At 41.0% G+C, this 13,270-nt stretch overlaps 2 protein-coding genes across 6 annotated transcripts; both read right to left on the bottom strand.

Annotated features, from left to right (window-relative positions):
* Positions 1–1,947: 1,947 nt before the first annotated feature.
* Positions 1,948–8,638, bottom strand: mansc1 (MANSC domain containing 1). 5 transcript variants are annotated; one of them, XM_036519765.1, is made up of 5 exons: positions 8,429–8,638; positions 7,133–7,247; positions 4,910–5,243; positions 4,444–4,581; positions 1,948–4,103 (listed from the first exon to the last, which is right to left on the bottom strand). In XM_036519765.1, the coding sequence occupies exons 3-5, from the start codon at positions 5,166–5,168 to the stop codon at positions 2,890–2,892; spliced, it is 1,611 nt and encodes a 536-aa protein (XP_036375658.1). In that variant the 5' UTR covers positions 5,169–5,243; positions 7,133–7,247; positions 8,429–8,638; the 3' UTR covers positions 1,948–2,889. The 5 variants fall into 5 exon arrangements, with proteins under 5 accessions (XP_036375658.1, XP_036375661.1, XP_036375659.1 ...); XM_036519768.1 differs by having other exon boundaries at positions 8,479–8,638; XM_036519766.1 differs by lacking the exon at positions 8,429–8,638 and adding an exon at positions 7,945–8,330.
* A 495-nt stretch (positions 8,639–9,133) lies between these two features.
* c25h11orf98 (chromosome 25 C11orf98 homolog) lies at positions 9,134–12,876 on the bottom strand. Its single transcript, XM_036520480.1, has 4 exons — positions 12,815–12,876; positions 12,056–12,180; positions 11,363–11,460; positions 9,134–10,421 (listed from the first exon to the last, which is right to left on the bottom strand). The coding sequence occupies exons 1-4, from the start codon at positions 12,857–12,859 to the stop codon at positions 10,315–10,317; spliced, it is 375 nt and encodes a 124-aa protein (XP_036376373.1). The 5' UTR covers positions 12,860–12,876; the 3' UTR covers positions 9,134–10,314.
* Between the last annotated feature and the right edge of the window lie 394 nt (positions 12,877–13,270).

Below are 13,270 nucleotides of genomic sequence, written 5' to 3'. Positions count from 1 at the left end.
TACCAATTGTTTCATATTGACAGTGGATAATTCAAAAACTGTTTTTTTTTTTCATAAAATACTGTAAGGCAATCAATGGTTAATATGTCATCTATAGTGTATGTAACACCACAGTCTATGGTGTATAGATTAGAAAGGGTGTTGATTATAGATATTCTATGTGTTATTTATAGTCTATACAATTCAAAACAATAAATGCATTTTATTAAAATATATTAATATGTGCATATCATTACACAAATAAAAAAAACTATATGTAATGTATAAAACATATGTTTAATTATATTTACATATACACATGTATATATACAAGTATAAAGATTTGTTATATGATAATTTTCCAGCTTTGTTTGTATTGTTTAAAGCAGCCAATGCAATATTCCCATTGAAGAAAAGTCACATTAATGAAAGTTAGTAGAAACTGCACAGAAATGTTGCTGTGGGCAACAGTTGGAAGTGGTTAGGGATAATGACTGCAAATGTAACATGCAGGGTTACACTGTACTGTCTCCTAGAGACACTGATGTCCTGAATATGAATGTATTTATCAAAACTCAATTCACTTCATTGATGCACAGACATCTATACAAATATGTATAAAAAAATCTTATATACTAAAAAGAAGAGCCACATAAGAAAATGTTGCTCATATGAAGAAAACATTAATATAAAAAATCAAACTATCTCAAATATACTTTTTTGAACTAAACCCACAGAACACCATATGCTTTTAATTATTATTTTTCGAGTGCCATATCTGAAACTCATAATTCACCCCGAAAGTATCAAAAGTTCGGTTTTCAGCCGTTAATCTGTCAACAGTCTGCCACCATGTGAAACGGATGTGGCAAAGAAGGAGGCTGGGGAGAGAGCAAGGGGAGTAATCCAATGGGACTCCTTCCTTTCAGATTTGTACCACCATGTGAAAACCTGCAAAGGACTCCAGTTCTGAAATACAAGGAACTGGAGAGGCCCTTGAAGGGGGGGAGCCCTGAAAGCGCGCTCTGGACAGCCAGCTCCTACCCACCTCTAACTGATACAGTACATGCGTTTTATTGTTCTAGTCACACTGGAGTTTTCAAGCGAAAACTCACCTTATTGGGAGCTGCTGCTGAGCTCACTTTGTCCCTGCTGCTGTTTGAATTAGGCATAGGTTTCCTTTGTCTCTTTGTTTGGTTTTAAAATAAATTATTGGTTTTTAAAACTTTCGTTCATTTCGGGCTTGTTTATTGGAGAAACATTGGCCAGCTTCTCCACAATTTTAAGTCACAATTGAGATTCTGGTGTTTTTTTCCCAAGTTCAGAAAATTTTGGTTCGTGCCTGAAATATTATCTACATTTTCTCTGATGTTTATCTTGTAACACATGTTTCTAAGTGTAGCCTGAAGTGAATTTTAGTGTTGAGTTAGGGGTGGGTAAGTCACACAGAAAGCGATGACCCTTTCAAAGGTATCAGACACAGATTTTGTAAATCTGACATAAACGCTTGCTTTGTTTATAAAAATAACCCTCGATCCCTCACACTGGACCTCTGATTTTAGTGCTGTTGGGTCAAAATTCGGGTGGAAACATCTTTAACTGGCGCTCTACTTGATATTATAGATCAATAAACTTGTCCTTTCTGTCTTTGCAACTGTAAGTGACAGTTTGTTGAGGCCTAACCTGTCAACCTACATTACCTTACATTTGGAGATTTACACAGAATATGACCACCAAAGACTGTATAAATAACATTTTATTTTCTTGCAAGAATCACTTACTGAACTTTACCCTTTTTTCCACTTAAAATTGACTCATAGTATAAACCACAATGTAACAAAACTACACCAAACCTGTGACTTACAATGTATTTACTGATATCATTAGAGAAATAAAAAAACACAATACAGGTAAGAAACATCAAATTGACTTAAGTGTATCAAAACATCTTGCTTATAATTTGTGCAATTTTATTTAGCTCCATCGTGAGGCTTGACACAGCGTGTTAAAGCATCAATATATGGCATAGCGTGATTCACTTTGTAGGTGCTTCCACCCAGTGGTGAATGATAATATTACAACTAATTGACACCCACCTTTGTGTTTTAGCCTACCTGTAGGCAATAATTTTTACATCCTCCTTCTAAGCATACATACACACACGCGCGCATACACACAAACACACACACAAATGTAATAAATATGATGTGCAGTCAGTGTAATCTACCTATTAAAGCTATTTTAGTGAAACAGCAAGAATTAAAATGTGTAGAGAATGTGTGAATTAAAAACATTTAAGAGAATAGTGAACAAAGCTAACAACCGTTCTTGTGTCTTCGCTGGGGCTATCCTCACAACAGTTTTGTTATTACTTCTGTACAATACAATGAAAGAATGTGAAACCAGGTATGCACTGTTAAAAGACTGGCAATTAAGTCAAGTAAGAACACCACCTCGTTGCACTGCAGTCTGGACCAAGAAATACCGATGACAGATATTTACATGCAAGAGTAGGTTTTACGAAGAAAGATCTCTTACCTACATGATCTATACTACAACTGTTTAGGGTTGTTCGGGTTTAGTTATGTTTTATGAAATGATGCACACCGTGGGAGGATTTCGCTCTGTTTAGTCATATTTTTCTCTTTTGACCAGATTTTAAAGGGTTCCTGAGTTTGAGGAATAGAGGTATTGCTGTTTACGCCTTTCTGCTTAAGCCCTCCAAAATGGTTTTCCCTCAAATAAAAAGGTCCACTGTTGGTGGTTTTTAAAATTTCAAAATATGACAGCCTATCCCTTTTATGTAATTACTGGTAAAACGTGGCTTAAAACATACAAGAAATGTAATTCCCATTTTAAAAAAAAAACCTCTTTCTGATGGTTTTGTTGTCCTTTCGGGCAGGGAGTCATTTACACGTCATACTGCAGGTCGTTGAGCTCCAGTCTGGTGTAATGTCGTCGATTGAAAGACTCCAGGGCTTTTCTTCCTAGCAGTGCGACAGCAAGACTCAAGAACACCAGTCCTACCACTACGGCGGCTGCCAGGCTGGTCTTCAGCACCCCCTGCGGGTCAACGCCTCGCTTCAGGGGAGGGACTAAACTCTGATTGTGGGCGGGGCTGACAGTAGGGGGGGCTACTTTCTTTGTGACGGTTCTTGGCGTGGTGGTTGTCCGTTGGGTTGTTAGTTCTGGCGTTGTTGTTGGTGCCGTTGTTGTTGTTGCTGGTGCAGGGGCTGTGGTTGCTGGTTTTGCAGCGGTGGTTACAGATTTCTGAGCAGTTGTGGGTCTTCTGGTTGTGGCTTTGTGGGGTGCCGAGCCTGGTCTCGGTGTTGTGTTCGGTTTTTTACGAGCTGCGGCTGCTTTCGTGGTTGTAGTATCTGTGAGTGGTTTTGCGGTATGGGAAGCTGGCTTTGCGGCTGGCTTTCTTGAATGTTTGTTTTGTTTTTTGGTAGTTGTGTTTGGCTTAGTGGCTATTGCAACTGTAGTCATTTGTGTGACTGTTGTTGTTGTGGTGCTTGTGGCAATTCCTTGCATTGTGGGGGTTGTGGCTTCTGCTGTTGTACTGGTTATGGTAGTCACCGTGGTTGGAACTGTAGTAGCAGTGGTGGGTGCTGTAGTGGTAGTGGCTGGTGTTGTCGTAGTAGTAGACAGGGTCGTAGTAGTAGCTGGTGTTGTGGTTGTAGTAGCTGGTGTTGTAGTAGTAGCTGGGGTTGTGGTTGTAGTAGTCGGAGTAGTTGTAGTAGTTGGTGTTGTGGGAGCTGTAGTTGGAGTAGTAGCAGTGGTTGTTGTTACGGCAGTGGTAGCTGCTGTGGTGGTGACAGCCATTGTTGAAAGAGTAGCTGCGAGAGTGGTAGTGGTGATTGGTGTGGGAGTGCTAATTAGAGTAGTAGTAGCTGGTGTTGAAGGGGTAGTAGCTGTGGTGGTAGTAGTTGGCTGAGTGGTGGTAGTGGATGGTGTAGTGGTAGTGGTGGTCGGTTGCATAGTGGTGGTGGTTGTTGTGGTGGTAGCTGCAGTTGTTGGATTTGTGGTGGGTGCAGACGTTTTCACGGTAGCAGTGGCTTCTGTTAAGGTTGTTGTAACAGGCAACAGTGTGGTTATATTGCTGGGGTTGTACTCATCCAAACCTGTAAAACAAAATCAAAAACATGGCAGGGGATCAACTGTAGATTCAGATTATAATGGCCTCATTCAGTCATGAGTTCCTTAACTAGATACTCTTAATAATACATCTATAAGCATTTCTGAAGCTACAAATAACTGTAAGAGTAAAAGTAAGACATGAGCTTCAACCTCACATCTACAATTAACTATGAATCAAAAATGACAAAAACATTAGGATCGGAAAGTATATTAGGCTAAGATTATTTAAAGAAAGGCTTTGGGAAGGCACCAAATGGCCTACTTTTATGGACACAGGAGAAACTGTCTAGGTGTTTTTTTCTGAAAGCCACGAGTTGTTGTTACCTTTAAGAATGTAATAGCTGTTTACTCCACTCATTTCTACGAGAGGGCAGTCATCCTCTCTCTGGCAATGGAATAAATAACAGTTGTCACTTCCAGGTGGTTTGTTGAGTTGGTACACAGCCATGTTGCACCTGGTACCTGCAAGACAGTGAATACAGGTAGTTTTCAGAGTCCATTTTACAGATCAGCCAAGACATCAGCACAGCTACAGACCTCTCACCTATCTGAGAAACATCTTTTTTCTGTCCCATCTCTTAGAAACATCATCAGAGATTAGTTCCCATTGGCCCAGATCCATTTGGTGACTTTAGCAGGTGACACCATCATCAAGTTGAAAACATCAACATAATTCAGTTGTCTCAGTATAAGCTAGTGCAGGAGGGTGAAGCTTATCTAAAGACTAACGCTGTCAGGACGAAAGATCATAAACAAAAACAACCCATCAATAGGACTAATTTTACGGTACCTGGGACCAGCTCTTTGGAGCAGCATTCTTGGACACACGTCTGTTGGGTCGGGCTGACACATGAGTCCATGACTGTTGTCTTTCCGGACAGAGCCAGCCTGACATTGACGATCATGTTGAGGTGCTGCTTGGAGAGGCACTGCTCCATAGCCGAGGCGGACGCTGGGGTGGAGGCAGCCGCTCCCATGAGCACAGCGAGGAGCAGGAGGCTGGCCGCCGGTGTGCTCGGGACACGAGGGCGGGTCAGAGTGTAGGCCATGGCTTCAAACCGCAGAGCTCAGACAACCCACGGGCCTTCAGAGGACAGGGGCGGGGCAGGCAGATTGAAGCAGTCCTGGAAGGGAGAAGCGGGTGAGACAGCAGAGAGGCGTAGTGGGAAGGAAAGGTTGCGGGTTCGATTCCCCTCTGGGGCACTGCTGTTGAAACCTTGGGCAAGGTACTTAACCCACAACTGCCTCAATAAATATCCAGCTGTTTAACTGGATAAAACTGTATCCTATGTAAGTTGCTCCGGATAAGGGCGTCAACTAAATAATAATAATGTAATGTAATGAGACACAAAATGGAGTGCCACTGTGGCTACATCCCTGTAGAGCCCCAGCAGAGACAATGGGATGTCAAGGGAATACAGAATACATACAAATGTGACCCTTTCAATTTGCTTTTCCTGCTGTGAACATGAAGAATCAAAGTAAAATTTTATCACATCAGACCACAATTGATTGTAACCAGCCTGGATAACTGCCATGAATCACATCACTGCAGCCAGAAATGGGAGATAGGAAACAGCAGCTTAGACTGAGCACTAACACCAGTTTGTATTCTGAGGAGACGGTTCTGAAGGATTTCCTTTGATATGTCCCACTCTCAATGTAGTTCTACCGAAAGTTTGTCAAGCGCAATGAAGGCAGCCCTTCATGCGCAAAGCAAACTACTTGGTTGTGTTCCAGCCATTTGATAAAAGTTATCTTTTCAAAATGCCATCTGTTTAGACTCTTTATGATACCAGTTCAAAGATCCCTGGAGACTCTGCTGTCTGTTCAGCTCAGTGATGGTCATAGCATTATGCAATAAGAGAAAACATATGTCTTTGGAGCCAGCATTCTACCATCCAAAATTGTTTCAAGACTCGGGTTTTAGCAGCACATCCATGTTGCTAGAAATAATAGCTGTACAAAATTTAACAGAAAGCACCTTGTAGGAGGCATTCACCAGTACCACAAATGACAGGGACAGATAATAATCATCAAACACTCATATTTCTAATCTGTGTAGTTGTTACAGGAAAAGCCTCTATAATGTATCTGATTATAAAGCTCCAGACAATGGCAAAATGTAGACCCACCAACATAACATGAAAGAAACATCAGCAGTTTTAAGTTGGAACAAACATCATTCTGACACAATTAATGGTATCAGGTTTGTTATGAGAAGCCTATGTAAACTGGAGAATTTCTCCAAATATACCACTTACTGAGCATTTGCTTTTAAACACAATGCTACTGGAACATGAATATACTGATTGTAGATAAAAACAATTTTATATGTCTACGTCCCGAGTTCTGGAAATAGAGTCTTTTTCTGGCATTCCTTGGATCTGGAAAAATCAGGTCACAAAAGGATTGCTTTGCTTCCCTTGTTGTGTCATTCAGACAGGCAAGTATATTCTCCCATCTGACAGTCCTCCTCTGGGCCGCTGATTGGTGTGGACAAGGTTTATAACACACTTCACTGACTATTCTCTTCTAACATGACTATGGCTAAGCAGAACAGGGCTTGGTTAATGTTTTAATAGGAGACCTACTGGGAAAACCAGGTTGCTGTTGGAAGAGTCTTAAGGGTGAGATTTAAAACCCTGGCCCTGACACACTGTGGTCATTTAAGGTCCCATGGGATTTACTCCTGAAAAGAAGAGGGGTTTTGTCAGTGTCCTGGTCAAATTCCCTATCTGCCCCTTTTGTTCTGGTAAACAAATCCAGTTGGCTAGAATAAATCCAGTTCAAATGTGTGGCAAAGGTTCGAGTGCAAAATGGCTGCTGTTCATCTCCCGGGTGGGTGCTGCACACTGGCGGTGGTAGAGATGAGTCAGCCACCCTTTGCAATAAAGTGCTTTGAAATTCTCAAATGGTGCTATATATTTGCAACCCATTGTTATTATCAATCAAATCACAAGGAAGATTAAACACTACTACTATATCAATGTGAGTGGAATTTTGTACTCACCTGAAGCAGGTGCTGGTGACCTGCCTTCCATGAGATGGGCACCAAGGCCAAGACGTGCAGTCCAGTTCACGCACTGTTCTTCTGTCTCCTCAGGGCAGGATATTCCCCCTCTTTTCTGGAACACAACTCCGTTTATGAGTAACTGCGAATATCAAATCTGTCAGATGTTACTCATTGAAAGCGCAAAGTTCTGCGTTGTGCAAATGCGTAAACAAGTAGGAGCTGATCATAATTACAACAATACCGTGAATGAACGTTATCACGCAGTAATAAAACAAATATAAGGAAGACTCAGTGGGTCCATTCCGCTGGAAGAGGCAGGAGCAGCTGCTGAATGGCAATATCTAAGCCAAATGAAAAGTGTGACTTTCACACAACAAAACCCGCTCTGTTGACACTACTACGCCACCCCTACACATTATCCTCCTATATCCACCTGGTTCACAAAGACCGTGCGACAATTACGGAGGGGCGAAAATAAAAAGAATCTCTCTTTTCGCAAATTCTAATAATCACACAACCACACTCAATGGCTTCTGTTTCCAAGGAGCATCTACGAGCTGGCGGATCTCTGGGCTACAATGTAGGACCATTAAACAATTGTATCCGGAGTACAATGCCGTGATGCAATCAGAAAGCAATACGCATTTTCATCACAATAACAGCAGAATATCAATACATTTTGAAAAAGCGATCCAAACAAAATATTCATTTAAATGCCAATTCATATAATTTACGAAACAGTCCAATAATAACATCCACTCAAACAAACCTACATCTGAAACAGAAAACACATTTTAAAACGTCCATACCTCCTTTGTATTTGTCAAGGCATTCCATATACCATTCGTAGGAAATAAAATAGGCTATCGCTGCATTTTCTATTTCCAGAAGGATAATCGTGTTTTTTTCCTATCAATCCGATTTAAGACTTGGCCTAATTTCTGTCATACATTTCAGATTCAGTTTTACGATAGCCGCACGATTGTTTCAGCAGCGTTTCCTATAGCGGGTAGCTCTTGGTGTTTGCACCTAGCTGGAGCATTTCGAAAGGTCTTCGATTTGGCATTCACGCCTGAAATCACAGGAATATTGAGTACACAAAGCGAGTTACCCATTCAAGGAGCCCTGAGACATACTTGGACCGTTCCAACACATTTGCCAGGAAGTATTTTTCCAAGACTGCTTCCAGGCTGTGAAACGGGGACGTCACGGTGTCCCATTTAACTGCACGAACCCAGTGAATCGCTAAATGAACAGGCTGGTGGAAAGTGGCACACAGGGAAAGCGGCTTACCGTGAGACATTCACTTGGCAAACAAACATAAAATAAGAAGCGCAACATACTGTACTTATATATCTAGCCACCGCATCATCATCGTCGCAGATACGTAATTTTTAACAGGAATCTTTGTAGGCGTGTGAGTCGCTCTCATAATCCCCTTCAAGTGTGGGCGTATCGTTCTGGTCTCTTTGTCCTCAAAATGATAACGAGGTGAAGAGCTATGACTGCACGTTTCAATCGCCCCCCACAAAGATGCTCCAGTTCCGCCACAATCATTTCGGAGTATTTTTTCCGTCGTTCGCACAGCCGGATCTTTTGACTGCATAAGATGGCCTTCAGTTAAACGATTTTAGGAAAAACTGGAGTTTGGTGGTTACAACTCTTGTGATTGCTGCGTTTGCTGCCTACATTTTGGTTTTTGTTAATTCTTGACAGCCGTCGAAAAAATATACATAGCAATTCAAAGGCCTTTGACATGAACAAAACGGTCCCCTTAAACGAATAGTACTCAATTGGTAAAATAATTCAGCAATAAATGCCTTTGTGATTTCAACCTGCAATACCATTAACTTAAAAAGACACATAAATAGGAAAATAATTAATGAAAGCAACCCATTCCATTAAACTTAAATGTGTTTTTATTCAATAATTTTCCAATATTCAAATCCAATATTTTTTCCTGCTATCATAATCCACACACCGAATTTCATGCAGGGACAAAAATACAAATTACATAAAAAAGGAACTACAGAGCCAGTCACCAAAATAGTGATGTACCTCATCGATCCATTCTGACTACTGGAATTGTACACTTCTAACATTGGAAAAAAAATCATACTAGCATAAAATATTACATCCAGGAAATTCACCAATTAAGTGTTATCAATGTTATATTTCCCTCAATCTTCTGAAAGGTCAGGATTCACCCCCATTTTTATTATTTTTTTTGTTGTGTAATGTATACATTACACTGCTATTACATTTTTCTCAGATACCCCAATAAATAGGAGGAATTTGTCCACTGTCTTAAAAGGATGCACATCACTAAAAAGCTCATTCTAGGACCAAAGACCACCTTGATTGAATGCATTTGTACTGATGCAGGACATAGCTAAGAAAGAACCTTCTGACAGTTGCCAGGTACTTCCTTTTGTATGTCAAATATGTCAAATACTTCATGGCCTTGGCAAGGCAATGTGGACGTAGTCTAGGGATTTTGTGAATGAAAGAAACTTCACCTGGAAGAAAGACAAATTTCTTCCGCTGGAAAATGAGAGAGCAACATCGGGGAGTGACGTTAAAAGCTCCAAAATGCATGGAAAAATACGCAAATATTTACAGGCCTTCAGCCGCAATGGTGCCATGATACCACTTGGGAGATTATACCGAGGAACTTAATGTAGCCCAGATTCTGATGAATGATGCCAACATAAACAGTGGGTATAAAAGTCAGACTGACGACCAAACTAAACATAACAGTAAAGCAATGACTGTGACAATGTGTTGGCACCTCAAACGCTATGGCTGCTGACCATGCTGCAAAGCCATAATTTAACTACCTACTCACAGTGCTCCAATGTTCATTGTACTAAGGCTTTTATCATAGTCTGTCATACCCAATGAAGGCACCAGAATTGAAACCATAAGGTTCAAATCTCCATTTAGGGGCTGCTTTTGTATCCCTGAGCAAAGCAGCTACTTCATGCTTCAGCCCAACATCCACCTGTATAAACAGGTAATAGGTAAATTAAGATTTCCTATTAATGATGAAATGTAACATTTTGCATTTAATCTTCCATAACATAGCAAACAGAAGCCCCTTTAGGCCTATTCACGAAGCATAAAGATGAGTGTTCCTTCCTGCAGCAGGTCGGCCCAGACATTGGGCAAGAGTCTTCTCACTCCATGTCCTGATCTTCCATTTCCACATCCTGGCAAGCTGTGTTCTTCTTCCCTTTTCTGGCTGGGTTGGAAACAGGTGCCTCCTTCTTGGAAGTAGCCTCAACTGTTCACAAAAAAGAGACAAATATATACGCTGTAAGACACAGACAATTCCCCAAAGCTGTAAATAGCAACCGCAGTGTTAAAAAGGCCTGACTGAAGCCCCAGCATGACTCAAAACACAAAACACAGAATCAGGTCTGCTCAACACAACATATACTAACATGTCATTCTTCAGTATGACAGAGACTCATTCAGATGGATTATGTTATCTTCCGTGTTACCACACACACACACACACACACACACACACACACACAGCTGAACATTTTCTTCAACATCTTTATTTCCATGCAGTGGTGGTGTTTTTGTGAGCTCACACACCTAGACATCACCTACTCAGTCAGCATATTAAGTACCAGAAATCATTATGAAAAAGGTGTTCCTTACAGATACTTTTGTTTTTATATTGGACTGAATTTCATCTCAGCAAATGTGTATTGAAGAGGAGCATCTCTCACTGTTATCATGGCATACTTTTTACTGTCAGTTCTCTAGACTGGTCATAAGTGTCTTGAGTGTGAAGTACATTTCATGATGCCTCTCCCAACCCGATATTCCATTTACTACACAGATATTCAGGTCTGTATGTTTAGCAGCGGAAGTTCAGTGTGCCATTCCTGAAGCAAACAGTTCATATTTGTTGGCTCATTATAAATATTAATGGGGTGTCATGGTCAAAGCCAGAATATCCATAGCTAACACACAATTACAAACAGCACTGCAAACTCCTATTACCAACTAGAACCCCCTACACAGAAGCATGGAGTCTGAAGGGAACTTAAAGCTGGTCCTGGATATCCAACAAGACTCTAACAGGATGTGATGTCACAATTCTGGATTTTTTTTTTTTTTATATAAAAGATGATGTCACATGACATAAAGGCACATAAGAGAGAAACCCTTCTTGTCATGCAGTGCTGTAGATTGCTGAAGGCACAGTACCTTCCATGGAAGCTTTCTCCTTGTCCATGTGCTGCAGTTGCTTGATCAGTTTGCGCCGTTTCTTCCCAGACAGGGTAATATTCGCCCGCGAACTGGAGCTGAGGGAAAACAGGTCATGAATTTAGGGTGTGACGAGGACCTGCATCACTCAGAACACAACCAAGCCCTAACCTCCAGTTCTTACACGCCGAGAAATCGCCGAGAAATCTGCATCTTCGGCATGGAATCTGCTTGACGAAGGGCAGCGAATACAGAATGTAATAAGAAGATGAAGAATGTCAATATTCCCATGGGAGAGGGACGTGACATCTTCCGAATGGTGGGGTGAAAAGGTTGACAGTGGAAGGGTGAATGAACAACGGCAGAATCAGAACAGGTAGCAAAGGCCTGTGGATATTTTACACCTGCACCCATACATGTTTTTTCTGAGGTTCTCCTGGTGCTGGCTTCTGGCCTTTCCTGAATTACTTGCATGTGTACTTATAAATTAAATGGTATAGCTCAGTATAGATGAGCATGGTCTGTTTTCTTCAGAGGTGTCTGAACTGTACACACTTCAGGTTATAGTTCAAGTCTCCATTGAAGCACATTCATGACAATGCTTGATCGAGGGAACAAGATTTCTATCTAAGGAAGACTGCTGTGTTACTTCTCAGTGTTGATGACACCTCGTTCTGAAGCTGCAACACTCACCTTCTCTTCTTGAGATGGTGAACAGTGATAAGCCCTTTGTCCACCACCGCTCCCACAATCTTGTGCTTCTTCCGTTTTTCCCTGCTCAAGACCCTGCGGCGCTTAAAGAGTTTCTTCCCAAGGTCCTGAAGGAATATGAGATTCAACAAAGTATGACACAGACCCTGTAGCGTGTATAAATGTTAGTGATACTGTCAAGCTGTAGTTTCGTTATTGTGAGTCGATACTAGGGCCAATGGTAACCAAACGATCAGTGAATTAATTACAGAATAGTAACTGCAATGCATTTGTCTGGCAAATGAAATGCTCATATGTTTTATTAATTTCAGAGGCCTTTGAATTTTCTCTCTCCGTTTACACAAAAAGTTATGGCCACTTAACAATGCGCTCAGAATGCCTGCCATCAGGTATTAGCTGGCCATCAATCATATGAGGGTGTCATTCTGCACTGAGGCAAATCAATCAATGTATGATTCACATACGAACAAAAACCAGACAGATTTATTTCTGAGGATGTGGACATTCGTTGGTGTATAATCACAACGCTAGCTAACTTCTCGAGTAGGCTAATCATGTGGCAAGCTAGGTAGGAAATAGTGTTAGCCAACCGGCTAGCTAGCAAGAGCGTGCAAACACGATATGGTTTATGCCCCATGAAATACTGGGCTTCATTCGTCAGCAAATACACAAGAGTATAACCTATTTAAAATACAAGAAATGGATCACTTATAACACTATAGATATGCAGCCACAACTTACAGTTTTCGGTCTGTTGATCTTCCCTCCTGGAGCCATGCTTACCATACACCTCGTGTTTCGTCGCTTCCTGTTCAGTTTTCGGCGTTCTTATTGGTTAGAGCCTAGCTAACCTCTGTGGACGTTTTCATTGGATGTGAAAGACATCTATTTTTCTGCAGTTTTACCACTAATATAATGGGGAAAATAAGGAGTTGTCAGTAAAGCTAGGTAACGGTGCGTAGGTATGGTAAAGAACTGTTATTGACAGATATACAGTACATAATATGGTCAGAGTACTTTAGCTACAAAGCTTCACTGAAAGACTCAGTAAAAGTGGCATCGCTCCATGTACGTTCTTGGAGGAAAATATCTTACCGTGACCAAACATGTTTTTGAAGAAGATGAGAAAACATCAAATTGATTTAGACATTTCTAACATGCGTGCGTGTTCATTCATTTATGAAAAAGTAAATACAA

Source organism: Megalops cyprinoides, chromosome 25 (genome assembly GCF_013368585.1).
Source record: "Megalops cyprinoides isolate fMegCyp1 chromosome 25, fMegCyp1.pri, whole genome shotgun sequence".
Lineage (NCBI taxonomy): Eukaryota > Metazoa > Chordata > Actinopteri > Elopiformes > Megalopidae > Megalops > Megalops cyprinoides.
The sequence above is the reverse complement of the archived record's forward strand: the minus strand, read 5'-3'. Positions and strand labels throughout refer to the sequence as shown.